Source organism: Callithrix jacchus, chromosome 10 (genome assembly GCF_049354715.1).
Source record: "Callithrix jacchus isolate 240 chromosome 10, calJac240_pri, whole genome shotgun sequence".
Classification (NCBI taxonomy): Eukaryota; Metazoa; Chordata; class Mammalia; order Primates; family Cebidae; genus Callithrix; species Callithrix jacchus.
Window position 1 is genome coordinate 111,521,423 of NC_133511.1, and position 22,796 is coordinate 111,544,218.

The 22,796-nt window shown below is 42.5% G+C and overlaps 1 protein-coding gene across 8 annotated transcripts in view; it reads right to left on the reverse strand.

The window, feature by feature from the left end:
• The window catches only part of AMBRA1 (autophagy and beclin 1 regulator 1), a 205,002-nt gene that overhangs the window by 102,298 nt on the left and 79,908 nt on the right, over nucleotides 1-22,796 (reverse strand). For all 8 annotated transcript variants that reach the window (XM_035262527.3, XM_035262525.3, XM_078340929.1 and 5 more), the window contains 2 exons: nucleotides 3,808-3,888; nucleotides 2,838-2,938 (listed from right to left, as the gene is read on the reverse strand). In XM_035262527.3, coding sequence (XP_035118418.1) covers nucleotides 2,838-2,938; nucleotides 3,808-3,888 — 182 coding nt within the window. The remainder of the gene's footprint in view (nucleotides 1-2,837; nucleotides 2,939-3,807; nucleotides 3,889-22,796) is intronic.

A 22,796-nucleotide genomic window follows, 5' to 3' on the forward strand; every position in this document is an offset into this window, starting at 1 on the left:
TTTTTTAGTATTTTAAAAATTCTTTTTGCAATAACTTACTCTTCACCTTATAACACTTTTCTATAGTAGCTTCTGTTTTCTATTATTGCTCTCAGTCTCTTGTGGGAGGAAGTAGAACAGATCTTGATTTTCCGTGACCCCATTTTTGTTGATGATTCTGAATGGCTTTGCTTAGGGTCCACTGAGGACTCATTTGGCACTAAAGTACAGGCCACACCCCCTAAAACTGCAGGTGTGTGTCTGCTTTGTCCCTCCAGGTCTGCCAAATTTCCAGGCTTCATCCCTGTAAAAAGCAACTCACCATTCCACTTATGTTTAGAGTAAGACTGAGACATGGCTAACCAACTAATCTTTGAGCTACAGGAAGGCAGAGATCATGTCTGTCTTCTTCACTCTGGTAGCCTAGAACAGTGCCTGGCATAGAACAGCCACAGAACAAACGTCTGCTAAATGTAATTGTTCTGGGACCACTACAATCTCATTCCAATCATACAAGACAAAGTGCCTTTCCAGAAAATTGGGAGTGCTTACTGCTAAAAGGCCAATTGCTCTTTCACTCTGAAAGCTATTATTATCGAAGCTCAATTACATGATCACAAGTAAGTTTAATAAAAAGCAAAACATCTGTATCCAGGAGGGCAAGAAGGCTCAGGAAAAGGGCAGTTACATAGTAAGATTTTCCTCAGCAAGCACCGCTGGATCATAAAAGCCTATGTCTAGGAACCATTTAAATAGAAGAATTAAAACAAATAAGAAAAACACTGAAGTTCCCTGGGAGCTCTCTCCCTCTTATAAAGTCCTAAGAAAAAGAATGACATTTTAATGCTTTGTCCTTTAAAACAATGGTGAGGGGGCAGATTGGGAAGGTGGTTTACTGCCCACTGCCTCTATTCCTCTACTTCCTAGCTGCATCACTCTGGGCAAGTTAGCCCTCTGGGCTTCAGTTTCTTCCACTGTTAATTATGTAATTGCACCTATCTCCTATGATTACTGGAAGACAGAAATGAAATATGTGTAAAGCACTTAAAACACTCCCTAGTATACAGCAAGTGCTCAATAAATGTTAGGTTTTTGTTGCTGTATTATTATTATTGGAATTTTCTCAAGAGAAGAAAACAAATGATACAACTGCCAATAGCATCTGGAGGGTCATCAAAATATCAACAAATGCTAAACACTCTGTAATATGTATGTTGAAAAATTGGTAGAAACTAGTTTAATGGTGAATGGAAACCATCTGCTAATCTAAGTCAAGAGTGAGTTTCTAGGGAGTCTAAAGTTTCTTCTCCTAATGGCATTCTGCATCCTTTGATAGATTTTCTCAGCAGATTTCACATCTGTAAACAGCCGCCCACTGGAACACAGCCTCTGTATTCAAAGGTATCCAGAGGTGTAATTAGGCCATTTGGGGTCAGACCACTAAGCATAAAGTAGAAAACAGGAAATGGAGGTAAAGAGGTCTTGGAGGCAAGGCAGAAAAAAACAACATACAGCTGTTCCCCCAAGCTAAATGCCAAGGAAACAGAAATCTGCCAGCAGTAGAGAAGCAGGAGGTGCTGTATGGGGCGGTGGAGGCAGATGTCTGGAACAAAGAAGGGTGGAGAAGAGCTCTGGAGTATTGCCTGGCAGCAAGTGATTATCTGCCAGTGAAAAGCTTCCACGTGCCTTCAGTGAAGCCACACAGAAGTGCCAGGCGAGGAGAGGCACGGGCCACAGCATCTGTTTTACAACTAGGGCCAGAGCCTCCTCAGATGAGGCTGTCAGGAGACTGTGGCGTAGTCTGCTCTCCTGCCAGGCCAGAGCCTATGAAGTCCTAGTGTCTGACAGAGAAACCACTGAGGTTTCTGGGATTTCTAAGCATTGATGTTGGATCAAACATACTATTTAGGAAAGGCCAGATCCCACGGCCTTGATGCTGTCACAGCAGCTTGGTTAGGAAATCACAAAATAAAGCTTGTAACATCCTCAGAGCCTGACAGTGCCACTGCCTCAACAGATCCCTCCCTACCTTTAATCAGCACATGGCCCAGATTCTCCAAAACAGAATGTCATTTTAAAACTTTTAATAAAGATGCTTATTAAAGATAACTCTCAATGTGGCTTTTTATGCCTTTTATGCTTTTGCATTCATAAATTCATAAAGGTGGGAGGGAGGGGGAGGTGATGGGGAAACAACCTTTGCCACATATAAAAATGGAATTCTGCTTTGTTTCCTTCTCTAGAGACTGACCAGAAGCAGTAGCACATATCACGTCTCAAAACACAATCACATCACGCCTCAGAGACCAAAAACATCTGTCACTAAGCTATTCAACCATCACAAAACTGCATCTGTGGGGCTTGCTCAGCCCATTTTCTGTTCTGTGGGTATTTCTGAGCCAGCTCCAAGGGTGTCTCCCTCTTCTCCTTCCTCAGAAGATTCCACAGTGCCTGGAAACTCCATGTGCTGGCAGTACCAAAGGAGTGGAGAGATGTGCACTAAGCTCCTAATCAAATCCAGGATCTGGCTCATGAGTATCTCACCAACCGAAACATAAATATGACACCTCTACCATTCAATTAAAGGCATAGCTAGAATTTAATTGCTGGATTAAGAAACAAATGGTTTAAACGAATAATTTAAAAGAAAAAAAAAGGTCTGGGAAAAGTAGTAATAGGGTAAGAGAAACATTTTTCTTCAACCCATTTCCTGCCTTGAAGTAAGGAACTGAGTACTAAACCGTGCCCCAAAGTAGAATGCCAAGACACCATCACAGCAACACAGGTAAAGGAGGGAGCAGAGTTATTTGGCTCCTTGCTCCTTCACATTTTCAAAAGCCAAAGAAACATTTCCTTACCTGCCAGGACCCTGTTAACAGAAGAGTGAGTAGCCAAGCCAGGCTGTCCACGTTCATGAAAAATCCCAGCATAAGGCAAGTACTCAGGCAGCAAGAAACGCCTACAAGAAGGAATCACATGTGAAAAGCTGACTAAAGACTACCATAAAACAAAGGAGATACTACCTACACTCAAAAATCTAGGCTAAGGGACCCACTGAATCCACAGATGCCCAGAAAGGAATAAAAACTCCCAAGATTGGTCCTTCCACAGACTGGTATCTATCTTTTTCTTACCCCTCCTTCTAAAGTTCCCCCAACACTTCTATTCTTAAACAGGATTCTCCCACCACCGCTTTTTCATCTCTTTTCAATATGGCTAACCATCATCTGTCAAGAATTTAGATGGCAGGGCTGGGCTGTAGGGCCACCAGGAAACAAGTCCAGGTATGGACAAACCAAAGACCAGAAAGTAGGTTTAAAACTAAATCCTCTGTTTGGGTTGTGGGGGGTCTCACACTTGTAATTCCAGCACTTTGGGAGGTCAAGGCGGGTAGATCAGGAGTTTGAGATCAACCTGGCCAACATGGTGAAACCTGGTCTCTACTAAAACCACAAAAATTAGCTGGGCGCAGTGGCAAGTGCCTATAATCCCAGCTACTCGGGAGGCCGAGGCAGGAGAATTGCATGAGCTCAGGAGGTGGAGTTTGCAGTGAGCTGAGATAGCACCACTGCACTCCAGGCTGGGAAAGACAGGGAGAGAAGAGAAAGAGAGGAGAAAGAGGGGAGAAGAGGGGAGGGGAAGGGGGAAGGGAAGGGAGGGGGGAGGGGAGAGGGGGAGGGGAGAGGGGAGAGGGGGAGGGGAGAGGGGAGAGGGGGAGGGGAGAGGGGAGAGGGGGAGGAGAGAGAGAGAGAGGGGAAAGGGAAACGAAATCCTAGGCTAGAATTTAAAATCCAAAGGCTCCCTCTGTTGCTAGCAACCGGTTCTTACCTTGGGACAAAACGTCCAAGCGAAGGTGCAGACATCCGGGCGTTACGTGGAGCTCGGTGCCTGGATCTGTCACCATTGTCCCTGAAGAAAACAAAAAGACTACACATAACAGAGTCACTCAGGCAGAATCACCCACCAGCCCAAAAAGGAAGCATTCCCAAAACTACATTCTTACATTAGGAGAGGACCCCACGGAAATTAGTCATCTGGTTGCTCACTAATTAGGTGGCACATTAATAAAACATATTTCTGGAGAACCTCAACTAAGAGATTTATGAGCATTTACCAACAGCTCAGGAAGGAGGAGGATTTTTCTTGAGTTAATGTGGTCCCTTAGCATCTGAAACTGAAGCCACATTTAGATCTTGGGATCTGGAAGGGATATATATATATAAACTTTTTCTATATTGAAAGATGCAAGAAAAATGTGGCTTGGGGGGGTGTCTTACATTATTTATTATTTTGCTATCCAGATGCCTGCTGTCGGAGGAGGTCTTAAAGGAAGAAAAATTCTTCCACCAATTTCATTTGGCAAATGGTTATCTTCAAATGAAATCTGTTTAGGTCACCCATGTGGAAAAAGTGGTCATAGGTTTAAAAAAAAAAAAAAAGCACAAGAAAAAGACAGTCCCTTCTTTTACATACTGACAATGGTGAAGAATATTAGAAAATGCAATCCAATCATTTGAATAAAAAGATAAAAGTCTGGGTGTTTTCTTTATGGACTGTTAATAGTACATGCAACAGTAATAACCGCCATTTATTAAGTATCTGCTAGGTTCCAATACAAAGGTTATTGATATGTTATCCCATTTAACTCTTCTAGCTAGGCCATGAAGGATTATTACTGTTTTTCAGAGAAGTGGACTAAAGACCAGAGAGGCAAATACCAAGGTCACATAACTAGAAAGTGGTTGAGTCAGGATTCAAGGAAGATCGGACTTTGAAGTCCTAGATCTTTCCATTACACTTCACTGCTTCCTACAAGAAAAGAGGAAAGGAGCTTCACATGTTTTTGTTTCCAGTGAATCAAAGGAACAATAAGCCAAAGGGCATTGGCTGGACAGAGCAGTTAATTAGCTGCTTAACCAACTCCACAAAATAAATGAACCTTTGAGAGCTTGATTTGGGATATTTTCTGAATTCTCCCTTCGGATTATCTTCAAATCAATGAGATAATCTTCAAACTGGCCCTGAAACTGAAGTTAAGGCAAACTTAGTTTTTAAGTAGACCATTGGGAGTTTCACAAGCCAGAAACAAAAGCCTATGATGGTTTTTATATCTTGGAAGAATTGGCCGCCGAGCATTAAGAGACAAATCAATACCAGGGATATTGGAAGCTGATCCATTGAAAAGTCAGTATTTGGTTTTTATTTTCCCATAAGAGAAAGCACACACTGTGCTCCTTAACATACATTCCTTTGACCTGAAACTCTGCCAATGAAAGGAGGGGCAAGGAGAAAGAGATAAAACTACATGGAATGTAAAAGGGGGGTTAAAAAGAATCATGGAATCAGGAGTCCCTGACCAGCAGACTGCCGTTACCAGGGAGCTCCCAAATTATACATATACACAAAGGAGTAACTGAATGTCAAACTAAGATAGTTTCCAAATTAAGCATACCATTATTTTTCAAATATATTACTGTTGTGATAAAGTACTAATTCATTTAAAAGTATAATTGAATTCATGATAGCTTTTCATTATTATATATTTTACTTATCAATTAGTACTGAAAGTACAACTAATTGCTATAACTAATTATCATAAGAGGAGTTAGAAAATATTTTGAAGTTAAAAAGGATCCTAAGTGAGGGAAAGGGTGGAGGTCTCTAAGCCTCAAAAAGATAAAACACTAGCTGGGCACAGTGGTGTGCACCTGTAGTCTCAGTTACCTGGTAGGCTGAGGTGGGATGATTGCTTGAGTCCGGGAGTTCAAGGTCAGCCTGGGCGACAAGAGACCTTCATCTCTTTTAAAAAAGATAGAAAACAAGCCAGGGGCAGTGGTTTACCCCTGTAATCCCAGCACTTTGGGAGGCCAAGGCAGGAGGATCACCTGAGGTCAGGAGTTCGAGACCAGACTGGCCAACATTGTGAAACCCTGTCTCTACTAAAAAAAAATACAAAAAATTAGCCGGGAATAGTGGCACATGCCTGTAATCCCAGCTATTCAGGAGGCTGAGGCAGAAGAATCACTTGAATCCGGGAGGTGGAGGTGGCAGTGAGTCAAGATCGTGCCATTGCACTCCAGCCTGTGTAACAAGAGTAAAACTCTTGCTAAAACTCAAAAAGGAAAACAAAGCTAGAAAAAGCATCATCCACCAGGCACGTTGGCTTATGCCTGTAATCTCAGCACTTTGGGAGGCCGAGGTGAGCAGATCACCTGAGGTCAGGAGTTCGAGACCAGCTTAACAAACATGGTGAAACTACGGCTCTACACTAAAAATACAAAATTAGCCATGCATGGTGGCGCATGCCTGTTATCCCAGCTACTTGGGAGGCTGAGGCAGGAGAATAGCTTGAAACTGGGAGGCAGAGGGTGCAGTGAGCCGAGATCATTGCACTCAAGCCTGAGCAGTAAGAGCGAAACTCCATTTCAAAAAAACGAAAACAGGAAGCATCATGGGGCAAATCCAATTATTCCACACCCATGAGAGAGAGTTGGCCTTTCACAGAACCACATTACAGAGCTGACGATTTTTTACTGCAAGATCCAATGGTTCACCCCCTTCTGGACAACAAACACGAATCTATCTGCGTAGAAGGGTTGAAGAGCAGGGAAGGAGAAGTCAGCGCACTGGATAGTACTGAGCAGTTGCCAGTGCCCAAAGGTAACACAGAGCTTGGTGAAAGAACACAAGGAGACAACAGAGAAAAAGGGGCAAACCCCAGGGCTGGGGAAAATGTGGACCCACACAATGTAGTCACAAGCATCTTTTTTGTTGCCATTAAAACCTAAAAACAACTTCTTTCTGATTTAGTTTCTCCCTTCATTTTAAAAATAGAACAGGGGGCTGGGCACAGTGGCTCACGCCTGTAATCCCAGCACTTTGGGAGGCCAAGGTGGGTGAATCACTTAAAGTCAGAAGTTCAAAACCAGCCTGATCAACATGGTAAAACCCCACCTTTACTAAAAATAAAAAAATTAACCAGGCATAGTGGCGAGCACCTGTAATCTCAGCTACTACTCAGAAGGCTAAGACATGAGAATCACTTGAACTAGGAAGTGGAGGTTGCAGTGAGCTGAGATTGTGCCACAGCATTCTAGCTTGGGCGATAGAACAAGACTCCATCTCAAAGATAAATAAACAAATAACTAAAATAAAAAATAAAGGGAAGGGATTAAAATGATAAATTCTGGCGGGGCACAGTGGCTCAGGCCTGTAATCCCAGCACTTTGGGAGACCAAGGTGGGTGGATTACCTGAGGTCAGGAGTTCAAGACCAGCCTGGCTAACCCGGTGAAATTATATCTCTACTAAAAATACAAAAATTAGCTGGGCATGGTGGCAGGTGCCTGTAATCCCAGCTACTCGAGAGTCTGAGGCAGGAGAATCACTTGAACCTGGGAGGCCGAGGTTGAAGTGAGCCAAGATCGCTCCATTGCACCCAGTGTGGGCAAAAGAGCGAGACTCCGTCTCGAGGAAAAAAAAAAAAAGATAAATTTTATGTTATGGGTAGTTTACCTAAATGTTTTAAAACTGAAGGAAAAGGGGGGGGGGTACAAAATATGGTCAGAGATAATGACTTTATAGTGTTTCGAGATTACTGGAGGATATATACAGGAAAACAAGAATGAGATCAGCAGGCTCAAATATACATCTCAAACTGAAGGCTGCACGAAGCACCATAAAAGAGGCAACATGTTAAGTAAGAGGAGGTGCTCATGCTGGTCCGCAGCTTTAGCGTCTTGGCTAAGAATGGAGAAATAGGAGCTAAATGGCATCTCAATATAAAGTAGAGAAGATTTCAAATTCAAAGTGTTGAGAACTCTAGCTAAGAAGGATAAATGACAGGAGAGGACCCAGCATGACCAGGAAAATGTGAAACATAAAAACACAATATGAGATGCTGTCTATGGGAGAAAAGAACCCACAGACCTCTAGGATAAACTACCCTATAACCAAACTAGCTCAAACATTTACTGAGCAGGAAAAACCTTGAAAACTGGAAAGAGTAAGGTGGCAAAGGTCACCTTACAACAAGTACAAATGTACTACAAAAGAACAAGTTTGACAAGAAGAGGGGAAAAGGCCTTCAGTTTTAGTACTGGGACACAGAAATCCCAGACCAATGGCACAGCTCCAAATAGTAAAGGTAGAAACAGTAACTGATGACTCTCTGGAGTCTATAGTCCAGAAAGAGGGGAAGATTCCGAGATAATGGGTTGAGGGGGGAAAGAAATTTCAATGCATGGGATATTTAGGGGAAGAACTGACGGGAGAGGGATAATGGTAAGAGTTCCAACAAAAGAGCAAAGGAATTAAAAGGACTTAAAATAATGATATATTTAGAAAACTATATAGAATCTGCCACTCACTTCAGTGCTGATAAGAGGCTGACATGAAGCAAGGCTCTATGAGATACAAGGAGACAAATTTGGTCAGGCAGAGTCTGAGTATGAGTGAACTGCAAGATACCTGCCAGATGAAAAGTGAGAGAAAGCAGACCCAGAGAGATCGTTTACTTTAGGAACAGTGAAGGGTGCTAAATGCTGGGGTCTAACAACATAGCCAGCACCCTTTCCAAGGGTAGCGACTTAAAATTAAAAGTGTGAAGAACAGAGTATACGAATATGTCAGAATTGCTCCTCCAACCCAGGAGGAATACTTTTCAGGGAAACACCAGAGAAACCCTCATCAATTCCAACAGCCAGAAGCTGCCTTTCAGCCAGCAGGGTAGAAGTTGGCTGGGTTATTAATGGCTTTCCCAGTTGTTGAACTCTGTGCATCTCTGATTAACTCTCAGAGGGGTATTTGGGAAGGAGTAGGGAGAAAAATATTTTCTTATCAAAGATTTTACCAGAAAAAAACACCCCTCAAACAATCAAGTATCCAAAACAAGTGCTGAATACAAGAAGATGTATTTCCAGAACAAGGGAGAAACACAGCAGCAGCTCTTTTGCTAAATGTCTAGGATTAATTGCCTTGGAGAGAGGCTGTAATTTGAAGGAATGAAAAATGCACTTATAGACTGCTGTCTGAGTCCTGACCAGACAGTCAGGTTGTCATTGCTCCTCAGTGACAAAGGGCTCTGACTTGGACCTTTATAAATGAGGCTCTTCCAGCAGAAAGCTGAAAAGGCTGCTGTCCTCTTGGCAGTATACAGTTGACTTTGCTGACAATTAGACCGTTAAAAAAATTTTTTGTTTCCCTATGCTGCTCTGTTTCTACTCAATCTCCAGACAACTGAAGGCCTACTTGGTATTCCTGTCTCTGGAGAGCACAGTGATCTTGGTCAATTCCCTTCCTTACTGGAGGACTGTTAGAAACGGAGGCTCCAGTCTCTACTTTCAATAACTGTGCACATATGCAAGGGCTTTGATTTCTGGAAGGAAGGCACAGCCCCAGCTAATATCATTCATAGGGAAGAGCTAATAGCATAGGTCTCCTGGAACTACAGAGCCTTCATTTTTCTCCAAGGAATGGTAATATAAGAGATAATTACCATTTACAAATTCCTCTCCTCCCTTATGTTACCTTTTAATTTCATCTGCCTACATTATGCAAATCCACATTCCTATTGTGCATTTTATGTTAAAAAATAAGCATATAAATCTAAGGGTTATGTCTTCCTCCCCCCAAACTCCCACTGTGTAATTCTTTCCTGCTGTATTTTCCCATTCTAAGCCCAGGCACAATCCAGACGTGTACCATTTTCTTTCTCTTCTCCTGCATTCCTCTTAACAAATATTCATACGCATTTTACTTGCCCAGTAATTCTAATTCTAGAATTCTAAATTATTAACTCTAAATTTGCTAAGCAATATTACACATTTTTAAGTTATAGTTCAAAGTCCTCAGTAGAGCTAGATTTCAGGTAAGTATGTGTTTTACAAATATACTGACTTGGTACATACCATATAGCCCATTCCTAATCCTCAGGAAGGCACCTTAGTTTTCTGAGACTTTTCATTATTATACCTCTGCCTACTACAGGGGAAATTTTTCTTTTTCTTTCTTTCTTTTTTCTTTTTGAAACGAAGTCTCACTCTGTTGCCCAGGCTGGAGTACAATGGCATGATCTTGGCTCATTGCAACCTCTACCTCATGGGTGCAAGGAATTCTCTGCCTCAGCCTCCCAACTAGCTGGGCTTACAGGCCACCATGCCTGGCTAATTCTTGTATTTTTGGTAGAGACAGGGTTTCACCATCTTGACCAGGCTGGTCTTGAACTCCTGACCTCCTGATCCACCGACCTCAGCCTCCCTAAGTGCTGGGATTACAGGCAGGAGCCACTGTGCCTGAACAACAAGGAATATTTTTCTAAGGTAGCTAATACCAACCAAGATCCAAGAAGCTTAAAGCTACAAGCATCAGAGATTAACTAATCTCATTTTACAGATCAGACACTGAGGGCTAGGATGGAAAAGGGGCCTGCTCAAGATCAGATAATAAATCACAGCCTCGGTGAAAAGACTAGAACCCAGGACTATTCCCTAGACAATGGCTGTCAGGCTGTGGGGCCAGCAGGCATTGACAAGAGATCTCGATTCCAATCACTGCTGTTCTAAGAGACACTTGCTAATTTATATATTTAACTCAAAATCCGATCCAGTAAGAGTAAAAAAGGACTTAGATCACATTTTTTGGGGGGAGGGACAAGAAAAGTAAGATGGCTGTGCTCTCAGGAAGCTCATTCCCCCAAAACACTCACAAACAGCCTCCAGAGTTAGAAAACATCAAGCCCTCAGACAATCAATACTTACAGTGCAACCCTCGGATATCCTCACCTGTACTATGCCCACTGCTTTCTAACTGGTTCTCCTGCATTCGTACACTTGTCACTTTAGGTCACCTTAACCAATGTTATCAGAGTTAGCTGCCTAAAACACATACTGGATGATGGCTAGCCTGAGACAAAGTCCAAACTTCTCAGCCAGGCATTCCAGGCCAGAGGTCAGAGCTGTCTGATATCTCTCCTCTCTCATGTCACAAACACTCCATAGCTCTAGCCACGAATCTATTCAGGGTCCCCAAATAAGCCCTGTAAATCTTCTGTCTCTAGGCCTTTGCTTAAGTTCCTCCCTTTATCTTGAATCTCCTTGCCTACACCCATCATCCATATCAAGTCACCTCTCACAGTTCTATGCAGTCTTCAACACCCAGCTCAAATCCATGAAGCTTTCTCACATCTCCCCTCATACAATGCTCTCCTAGTACTTTAGTGGTAATTTATGACAGTCCATCTTTTTAGATACTTATGTAAAAACTGATGTTATTCCGTAACTTAAACTGCTTCAATGACTCCCTCTTGCCTATGGCACCTCCTTCGCAAGGCACGAAAAACAAAGATCTAGCACCACTCTAGGGGCTTATCTCCTGCCACACATCTTGAACTTTACAGTCTAGCCACACCTATCAACAAAGCAATTCCCTAAATATTCCATGCTGTGTTCATGTTTCCATGATCGTGCATTTACACCTGGTACTCGAATAATGTTGTTTCATTCAATGTGGTTTTGTATAATGTTGATGAGGGAAAAAAATCAATTCCTGGCCATGGCGACTGTCTGTGTTGAGTCTGCACACTTCCCCACGTCTGTGTGGGTTTTCTCTAGGCATTTCCTCTCACGTCCCAGAGATGTGCACATTAGATGAAATGGTATGTCTAGACTGTCCCAGTCTGAGAGAGCATGGGTGTGTGCGTGAGAGCACCTTGTGATGAAATGGTATCCTGTCCAGGGCAGGTTCTCCCTTGCACCCTGAGCTGCCAGGATAGGCTCCAGCCAGAATGGGAATAAATAAATGAATACAAAATAATGTAAAAATATGTAAAGCATACAATAATCATACAGATGCACAATAATGATGCAGTACTAAGGCTCAGGGCGCTCACCGTATTTGTTCATGTTTTAAGTACATGGTGGCAGGACATGTTCCTTACAGTTTTCACGTTGCAAACATCTATTCCTTGATTTACCTCACCCCACATCGACCACTGTCACTCACTGATTCACCAAAAATCAAATAATTATATTTTTATTAATCTTTCTTAGAGGTACATACAGCTCACATTTATATCAATGTTTAATATAAGAAGTGTTTGGACATGGTGGCTCATGCCTGTAATCCAAGCACTTTAGAAGGCTGAGGCAAGTGGATCACCTGAGATCAAGAGTTCAAGACCAGCCTGGCCAACATGGCGAAACCCCACCTCTACTAAAAATACAAAGTAAGTAGTCGGGTGTGGTGGCATGCGCCTGTGTAATCCCAGCTACTGAGGTGGCTGAGGCAGGAGAATCACTTGAACCTGGGAGACGGTGGTTGCAGTAAGCTAAGACTGCACCATTACACTCCAGCCTGTATGACACAGCAAGACTCTACCTCAAAAAAAAAAAAAAAAAAAAGCTTCGAGGACTAATAAGGAAATTTTAAAATAAAAATAAATATATTTTTTTAAAAAGTGTTTTGGGACTTTATTTAGATGCTTGGTGATGTTTTTGTGACCAGAAATATGTCAAGGGAACTTAACTCTTGTTCATTATCAATTAGCCTATGGTAAAATTGGTTTCATTATAGGAATTTTGCTTAAGTTACAGTTTCCAAAGAGGAATTACTATACTTGCCTTTCTCCTAGGCATACCTACCGACAGACACTAAGGTATACCTATTTTAAGGTATACCTACTGATAGACCCTAAGCCAGTTTGTAAAAACATTTAACCACTACGAAAATTATCTGGAAAATAAGAAGAGAGGTTTTTGTCTCTCTCCAGGTCATTTTCTTTTTTCTTTAGAGAGATGGAGACTTGCTCTGTCTCCCAGGCTGGAGTGCAGTGGCGTAATCTTGGCTTCTTACTGCAATCTCTGCCTCCCGGGTTCAAGCAATTCTCCTGCCTCAGCCTCTTGGGTAGCTGGAACTACAGGTGAAGAAGTTTTTGTCTCGTTCCACATTAAGAATTAATTTTGTATTAGTTAATGTAGATGGCTGGCCGATTCCTAACTACTTTAAAAAGGTTCCAATCTGTAAAGAGATTAAATTTACAGTGTGTTTCCTCAGCATTTCTCTTGCGTCGCTAATATTGATGATTCAGTGGTTCGCAAGTAAAAGAAAAGACAAGGCAACTTCATTTCAAAATAAAGTAGACAATATCCCATCCCTCCCTGACGATTTCAGTTGCCAAAAGTTACCCCCTCTTCCTTGGCTACAAGTTATATATTTGTTATTAGAGAGTAGTCACTGACTCCTACAGAAGTCCTGGAAATTCTGGGCTCACAAGAGAGAGCAGGCCCAAGTACTATCAAGGACAGGTGGCTAGAATTCTGCTAGAATTTCTAGTCAGGAGAACTTGAAATACATCAGTCATCAGGACTATCACCTGATAAGAACAAGTATTATCTAGTTTCTAACGTATCTTCTTTGCCACGACTCAACTAGATTTCAGCTATATCAAAGGGGCATATGAAGAATATTAAATTGTGGGCTAGATGTGGTAGCTCATGCCTGTAATCCCAGCACTTTGGGAAGCCAAGGCAGGAGGATCACTTGAGCTCAGGAGCTTGAGCTCAGCCTGTGCAACATAGTAAGATCCCATCTCTACTCTCCCCACCACCACCCCAAATAAAAATTAGCTGGGCGAGGTGATACATGCCTATAGTCCCAGCTACTCAGGATGCTAAGGCAGGAGGATCCCTTGAGCCCAAGAGTTGGAGGCTGCAGTCAGCCAGGATCACATCACTGCTCTCCAGCCTGGGCAACAAAGCAGTACCCTGTCTCAAAAAAAAAAAGTTGGGAACTAAAGGCAAGCAACTTCCCCTAAGCCACACCAAATCAGATGGCAGAGCTGAGTAACAGCCTTCAGAACTTTCCTCAGCCACATCACACACCAAGAAGACATTTTAATGACTTCTTTGCCAGAAAATTATTTAGCAAGGGGACCAAAAGGAGAATTTCTTACTACATGAAACTGTTGTGTACATATGCATGTGGTATTTCTAGAATTTATCATGCCAAACTAAGGAACCAGAACCCATCTCTGGCTACCAAAAATAACTGTCATACTCACAAGTAGACAGTTTTGCACACAGGCATACCTTGAAGATATTGCAGGTTTGGTTCCAGACCAGCATAATTTAAAGAAAACACTTCAATAAAGCAAGCCAAATGAATATTTGGTTTCCTAATGTATATAAAAGCTACATTTGGCAATTTCTGAAAATAAGACAACAATGAAGTTTTGCTGCATCGATTGACTCTTCCTTTCATAAAAGATTCCTTTGCAGCATGTGATGCTGTTTGATAGCATTTTAACCACAGCAGAACTGCTTTCAAAAATTGGAGCTAATTTTCTCAAGCTCTTTATCAACTGGGTTTGTTTATGGACTATTCTAAATCCTTTATTGACGTTTTAACAATGTTTATAGCATCTTCACCACAAGTAGATTCCATCTTTAAAAAACTACTTTCTCCAGACTCCATGTTTGGATCCCCTACCATGAACACTGTTGTGGAAGCTGTTTTTCTCTATCCTGGATTTTCCCTCTGGAGTCCCCTTCCACACACACACTCTCGTGGAAGCCTGTCTTCCCCTCCTAAACCCCAATATAACATTTCCCCTCCTGGATTGCATCTTTCTGGATTCTCTCACTCAGTGCAAGAGCCGCTTTTCTCTCAGTGTGAGAGCCGTTTGTTTCTCTCTGGTTTCTCTCTCTCTCTCTAAATAAAATAAGTTTCTACAACAACAACAAAAACTAATTCCTCAAGGTGTCCATGTGGAGAATAAAAATTTTTAAATAATTTTAAAAAGAAAGCACCTCTTTTGCTCATCTATAAAAAATAACCATTCAAGGTTTTGTCTTTTGACAGTTGTTAGTTTTGTTTGTTTTTTGACAAGGTCTCGCTCTGTCATTCAGGCAGTGGCACGATCTCGGCTCACTGTAGACTCAACCTCCTGGCTCAAGTGGTTCTCCTACCTCATCCTTCTGAGTTGCTGGCAATACAGGCATGCACCGCAATGCCCAGCTAATTTGGGGGGTTTTTGGGGGGTGGGTAGAGACAAGATTTTACCATATTGCCCAGGCTGGTCTTGAACTCTTAGACTCAGGCAATCCTCCCATCTCAGCCTCCTAAAGTGCTGGGGTTATAGGTGTAAGCCACCACATCTGACCCCATTCAAGTTTTTTTTTTTTTTTTAAAGACAGTGTCCCACTCTATCGCCCAGGCTGGAGTGCAATGGTGCGATCTCAGCTCACTGCAACCTCTGCCTCCCGGGTTCAAGTGATTCTCCTGACTCAGCCTCCCAAGTAGCTGGGATTAAAGCCTGCCATCACACCCGGCTAATTTTTGTATTTTTAGTAGAGACAGGGTTTCACCATGTTGGCCAGGCTGGTTTCAAACTTCTGACTTCAAATGATCTGCCCACTTTGGCCTCCCAAAGCATTGGGATTACACGTGTAAGCTACTGCAAACAGCCCCCATTCAAGTTTTGTCATGAGATTGCAATAATTTAGTCACATCTTCAGGTTCCACTGCTAATTCTCATTATCTTGCTATTTCTACCATATCTGCAGTTACTTCCTTCACTACAGTCTCGAATCTCTGAAAGTTATCCATGAGGGTTGGAATCAACTTTTACCAACTCTTTCTCATGTTGATATTTCTACCTCCTCCCATGAATGGACAAAACTCTTAATGGCAATTAGAATCACAAATCGTTTCCAGAAGGTTTCAATTTACTTTGCCCAGATCCATAAGCAGAATCACTATCAATCACACTATGGCCATATTTCTTTCCTTTTTTTTCTTTTTTCTGAGACAGAGTCTCACTCTATCCCCCAGGCTGGAGTGCAGTGGTACAATCTTGGCTCACTGCCACCTTGGCTCACTGCAACCTCCACCTCCCAGGTTCAAGCGATTCTCCTGCCTCAGCCTCCCAAGTAGCTGGGCCTACCGGCTTGTGCCACCACACCCGGCTAATTTTTGTATTTTTAATAAAGATGGGGTCTCACCACATTGCCCAGACTGATCTCCAACTCCTGACCTCAGGTGTTCTGCCCACCTCGGCCTCCCTAAGTGTTCGGATTACAGGCGTGAGCCAACACACCCAGCCAGCCTTATTTCATTAGAATAAGGCTTGAGGATGGGTGAGGTCGCTCACGCCTGTAATCCCAGCACTTTGGGAGGCCGAGGTGGGCGGATCACGAGGTCAAGAGTTCAAGACCAGGCTGACCAACACGGTGAAACCCCATCTCAAAAAAAAGGAAAAAAAAAAAAAAAAAAAGAGTAAGACTTGAAAATCGAAATTACTTCTGGATCCATGGGCTGCAGAATGGATGCTGTGTTACTAGGCATGAGAATAACATTAATCTCCTTGTATATCTCCATCAGAGCTCTTGGTGACCAGGTACATTGTCAGTGACCAGTTACATTATATTTGTTTATTTTTATTTATTTTATGTTCCATTTTTACTGTGCATACACATATATGCAATGTATTATAAAAATGAGCTTTACAATATGTAGTTTCATCACTTGGTTTACAACTAAATATATTGTGAACACGTTCTCTTCTACAACAGTTAAAAGAATTGCATAGCTTGGAGAAAACATAATTTATTATGCGATCTTGTTGGGGACGTTGAGGTATAATTTTTTTTCTGAGGAGACTTCATTCTTCTTACAATGCCTTTGGAAACAAAAGGGGAGTCCTTGTCTTATATAGCTTTCTATAGATGATAGAAACTTGCTCTTCCATTTAGCCTTTTAACTTACTTCTCTACCGCCATCTAATTACCAATTAAGAAACTCATTTTATGTTTTCCAACCTCTCTCCCCTACTGGTTTCCTCTTTCCTACCCAGTCTCCCTGCATACATGCAGACAGACTTCCCTTCCTTCAGCACTCTGGTTCCTCCCCTTAAAGAGGCTTTCTTTCCTTTTAAAGAGACAATTTTAATTGATTTTGATCAACTCTACTCAAAACTGTATCCTAAGGTCCACATTAGGATTAGTCTTTAATAATCTGAAGAGATAATTCAATTGTTTAAAAGAACATATTAAGAAGACCTTGGTAGAATTACATGTATCAAGAAACACTGGACTTAGGCACAACAGAGATATGGCTGACTTTCTCTTGAAAAAAGAAGTAGTTTTTTGGGGGAAGGTAGAGCAAAGAGGTAAGAAGTAGTTGGTTCTGTAAGGAAATGCTAGAGACCATTTTGGAAATGTATTCATTATTTTAATGCAACTAACAAATGATCATCTTTCAGATAAGACATTGTAAGACCAGCAACCTTTACTGGTCATGAAATTTGCCTGATATCTAAAATCGTATTTCTGGAAATAGCTCAATGTCAATTAATAGTAACTTTCTATAGAAAGGCAAATGCCAGCTAGCATCAAAGCAGTACGTGCAGACAGTGGTAGTTCTGGAGTCCTGGAAGCCATGAGGTGCTCATCCATCACATGGCCATCGCAGCCAGGTAGGAATGTCTGAGGAAAGCAGCGGGGCTGGCCATGCCAGCATTTACACAGGGAACACTTCTTGGGAGGCCAGGTGTCATGGGGCATAGACCCACAGTTCTTTTTGCATTCGTCGTGCTCACAGTTCCATCCATAGAAGGAAGGTAGGCAGGCACAAAAGGACCCCAGCATGCAGGTTCCCCCACATAGGCAGCAGGTTCTGTTTAGCTTCTTACTGTGCTGTATCCCCACAGGTGGCACAAGCTTGGAAGACTGAAGGCAAATCGCAGGCTCCTCCTGGGGCCAAATGCTGTCACCTCTGAAGGCCAGGTCTTCCTGAGATGGACGCGCAAGTTCCTGATGGCCCAGCCCTTAACGATCTATTTTTACTTATTTTGAGAGAGGGTCTTGCTCTGTGGCCCAGGCTGGAGTGCAGAGGCGTGATCACAGCTCCCTGCAGGCTTGACCTCCAGGGCTTGAGCAATTCTCCCACCTTAGCCTCCTGAGTAGCTGGGACCACAGGTGTGCATCAACACAACAGTTAAATTTTTTTTTAAAGAATCTTTATTTCTGAGCAGTAGGTTTCAACCATGGGCTTAAAATATTCAGTACACCATCCTGTAAACAGGTGTGCTGTCATCTGGGCTTTGTTCCATTTACAGAGCACAGGCAGAGTAGACTTAGCATCATTCTTCAAGGCCTTAGGATTTTCAAACTGGTAAAAGATGACTGGCTTCAACTTCAAGTCACCAGCAGCATTAACCCCTAACAAGAGCATCAGCCTGTTCTTTGAAGCTTTGAAGCCAAGCACTGACTTGCCTCTAGCTATGAAAGTCCTAGACAGCACCTTTTCCCAATAGAAGGCTGTTTCATCTACACTGAAAATCTGTTGTTTAATGTAGACACCTTCATCTATGATCTCATCTAGATCTTCTGGATAACTTGCTGCAGCTTCTCCATAGGCACTTGCTGTTTCTCCTTGTGGTTTTATGTTAACAGCTTCTTCCCTTAAACCTCATGAACCAACCTCCAATAACTTCCAGCTTTTCTTTTGCAGCTTCTTACCTCTCTCAGTTGTCACAGAAGTGAAAAAAATTAGGGACTTCCTCTGGATTAGGGTTCAGCTAAGGGAATGTTGTGGCTGGTTTGATTTTCTATCCTGACCACTAAAACTTTCTCCATATCAGCAGTAAGATTGTTTTGCTGAACTAGACCTTCCAATTTCCTTAAGAATTTTTCCTTTGCGTTCACAACTTGGCTGTTTATAGAGCAAGAGGACTAGCTTTTGACCTACCTCAATTTTCAACATGTCTTGCTCATTAATCATTTCTAGCTTTTGACTTAAAGCGAGAGATGTGTGTCTCTTTCTTTCTCTTGAACATATAGAGGTCACTGTAGGAATATTAAATGGCCTAATTTCAATATTGCTGTGTATCAGGGAATAGGAAGGCCCAAGGAGGACAGAGATGGGGGAACGATCGGTCAGTGGAGCAGTCAAAGTATATGCAACATTTACAATTAGGCTTGTTGTCTTATATAAGTGTGGTTCACGGTGCCCAAAAACAATTACAACAGTAACATCGAAGATCACACATCACAGGTCACCATAGCAGATATAATAATAATGAAAACATCTGAAACACTACAAGAATTACCAGTGTGACAGAGACACAAAATGAGCACATGCTGTTGGAAAAAATGATGCTAAATGCTCAATGCAGGGTTGTCACAAACCTTCAATTTGTGAAAAACACAGTACCTGCAAAGCGCAAAAAAAGCAAAGCACAATAAAACAAGGTGTGTCCACATTTGGTCATAATGTGGACTTCTGGGAAAAGAGGACTCAAATATAAGCAGATTAATTAGAAGAGTTAAGAAAATTAATTAATAGACCTAAAGAGAATTCATCTTAAGGCTAAAAAACTAGAATTCTCATTGAGATGTTTTTTTCCCAGGCAGAAATCCAAAGTACAGCCTGCATATCAAAATTGTGAATAAGAGACTTCTGTGCTAGCAACATTTTTTGTTTGTTTAATAGAGATGGGGGTTCTCACTACATTGCCCAGGATGATCTCGAACTCCTGGGCTCAGCTTCCCAAAGTGCTGGGATTACAGGTGTGAGCCACCACACCTGGCCCTAGCAACAGTTTTCAAGAAGCTGAAAGTAATTATTCAGTGGCTGGTATATATGATGGAGATATTTGTGACTGATGTAATCTGAAGCTTCTCTAGTCTGACTGCCATTAGCAAAGCCTTTGCTACTTCTGCTTTATCTCAGAAAACAGAGCAGCTACGAAAAGAGGCAGGAAGGGCAGGAATATGAGCTAGGGATGATTCTGGAATTCTAATTACATTTAGATTAACAGATAAAATGAGTAAGGGGGCAAGCATAGCTGGAATAATAGTCATAAAGCGCACACACCACCTCTTTTGTAGGCCTTAGCAACTACAGGCCATAGCACTTAACCTGGGCTTTATGAAAGCCCCCTCTCTCTTTCCAAAGGGATGGCGAACATGAAAATGAAAGCCTTCCTTATACTTATTTGCCATCTACATTCCAGTAGGTGGTCTGGGCTTGAAAGCAGACAGTCAGCAATGTCACGGGCAGCCACACCTTTAACCTGCTAATGAACATCTTTATGCAAAGACAGCTGCTGAGGGCTTCAGGAGAGACCTGCTGACAGCAGGTTTCTGGATGTCCTGTTTGTGCATTTTGATAAACACAGAGAGTCTGCAGTCTCAATCCTTGCTGTTGACAGAGACGAATGACAGGAGAAGATGCCTTCCTGGGAAGATGGTCATTCATCCAGATCACAAAGAACAGAAAATTCAACCTGATGCTGACCAACCTCCAAAGCCACCCTCCCAAGAGATAAATCTCAATGGTCTTGCTCCACAGCAAGCTTGTGGAAAGGCTCAAAAATGGCTATACATCATTTTTAAAGGTTTTTAAATCAGCAGGACAATAAAAGTCAAGACACTAAATATGCTTGTTCCTGTCCTCTAACCTTAGACATATCTGATTTGGTCAAATGGAAACCAACCACAAAAGATGGGCTCTGGGTAATGGCTCCCTTGGTTTTCTGAGAACACTATACACCTGGATGTGATGAGCCTAAAAATGGCAAAATGATCTATGACTTAGCAAACAGACAGAGAGGTCATCAAAGTGAGGTAGCAAAGGCAGGAGCATGAAATGCTGAGAAGGTGAGGATGCCAAACAGACGAACAATCTGTCTTAATGGTAACCTAACTGTTAGGAGGATTTCTTGCCATAACTACCTTGCGTGTCCCTCTGTACCTGAAAAAACTATAAATTGTGACACACAAGCCCCTAACTTTCCTTCTAGTTACCAAAGCTAAGGCAAAATATTCAGGCAGAAAAATTAAAACGGGCTGTTAACATTCCTTGTTATTCTCCCTCCCCATGGAGCACATAGACACTCAGAGAACAGGAGCAACCACGAGCAGCATTCAGTTTACAGTAGAGGGAGGCGGGCAGAGAAGGAGACAGAGAAAGAATAAATAGTTTCAACCAGCCAGGAACATACTTTATTAGAAGACCTGGACTACTAATGTTGAGGTGACTAATCCATAGCTGCTATTAAAAACAAGATTCTGGTCTACATCAGCCCAAAAAGAAAGGCAAACACCCCAGGAGGGACTTTCCAAGGATTATTAGAGAAATTAGTCCATTGTTACTAACCAGGGAGCAATACAAGACCCTCTAAGAAAAAACAGTAAGTCAGTGCATGAAAGGTGAAGAAGGAAATGTAAATTCAGGTCATGCTAAAGCCAGGGGAGGGGTGGGGGAGAGCACAGAGGTGGGCTGGGGGGAGCATGAGGAGGAGGCAGTCTGACACAGGAAAATCGAGGGGGAAGGAAGGGGAGAGAGAGAGGAGGTGGTAGCAGAAGAAAGGGAAGGTAAGACAAGAACAGAACATTTTAAACTAACCCAGAACTCCCTTGTGAAGGACAAGTCACGAGGCAAGATACAGCTTGAAGGCATGAGCCCCATATTTTACCATTGCAAAAAGATAACACAGCCTCCCAGGCGTGCATAGAAAGAGGGCTAGGCAATCCACAGGACTGACTCTGAGGGCTCCACAGCATTACTGAAAGTCACCCAGGCTTTTCAGCAACACTAAGTGCCAGCAGCCTTGGCATGTACATTTAAAGTGCTTCCCTGAATAGACCCTGGTGCTGGAAAAACCACAATATCTACAGGAGAACATATTTCACTACAAGTGTCTGCCTGGCTAAGGGAACAGAGACACTCTGTTTCTTTCACTGCTGATATATGCATCCACCTCGCCCTAGAGTGGACAGAAGGGAGAAGGAACAGGCTGACAGTCAGAAGGCAGCTCTGCTCTTCTCTTGCAGTTGACAAGAGAGGACCATGACCTCATCTCCATTTGTCACACCACTGCTGCTTCAGGCCATTCCTGCATTTCTTTCACATTTACATTTTTCTCAGACAAATAAACCTCCCACTTAGTTTTCCTTTTGCTTCTAAGAGCACTAACGCTAGTGTGTTTAATGACAGCATCAGGAAGGCAAATTGGTACAAAGGTTGTTCCCACTCTCTTAGTGCTTTCTGGCAAAGAGGTTTCTCAGACACATCATAAAGCTTTGTTGGAAGATAACTTGTAAGGAACTATCCATTCAGTTAAGGAAGAAGGTTGAGAGGGAGGCGAGAACTCTTAAGGCCCCAGACCTGACCCCGCTATGTCAAGATGGAAGGCAGGGAGGAAATGACTGACAGGCTGTCCTCTTCCACAAACGACAGCGAAAAAGGAGGAAGAAACAATGCTTCACCGCCCTTCCCTCTCTCTTGCTTTTATGTTTGACAATACCAAGATGTAAGGAATCAAAACAAGAAACAAATGTCCAATTTGATACAGGCCATGAAAGCTCAGTTTCAGAAATGGAAGGAAACACGATGAATGGCTAGAAAAGTCAGGAGCAGCAGGTGAGAGAATGCAAAACCCAGCAATAAGACTGGCTAGCTTAAATTCTAGAGCCTGGGGCTGACTGCTCCTTTAGCGCACCCCCCAGTGGCTCTCCCCACTGACCACTCAAAAAGCCCAAAGAAGCAAGAAATCACTTCTCAACCCACCACGTTAATTTGACAGACAACTTTCTAAAGTTCCTGAGTGGAGGGTATGAGTAGGGAGATGAAGAAAGTTAAGGCCAGGGAGTAGGATCTTAACAAGTCAGTCTGATCAGGGCAGTAAGACAGAAAAGCCACCTCCTAGGGAAATTCAAGTATTTCAGAATGAAGACAACATCTCCACAGCTACTCTGCTTAGGAGAAAAAACACCAGCCCTCCAGCCTCCCTGATGTGGTAAAGACAGTCCATGAGTT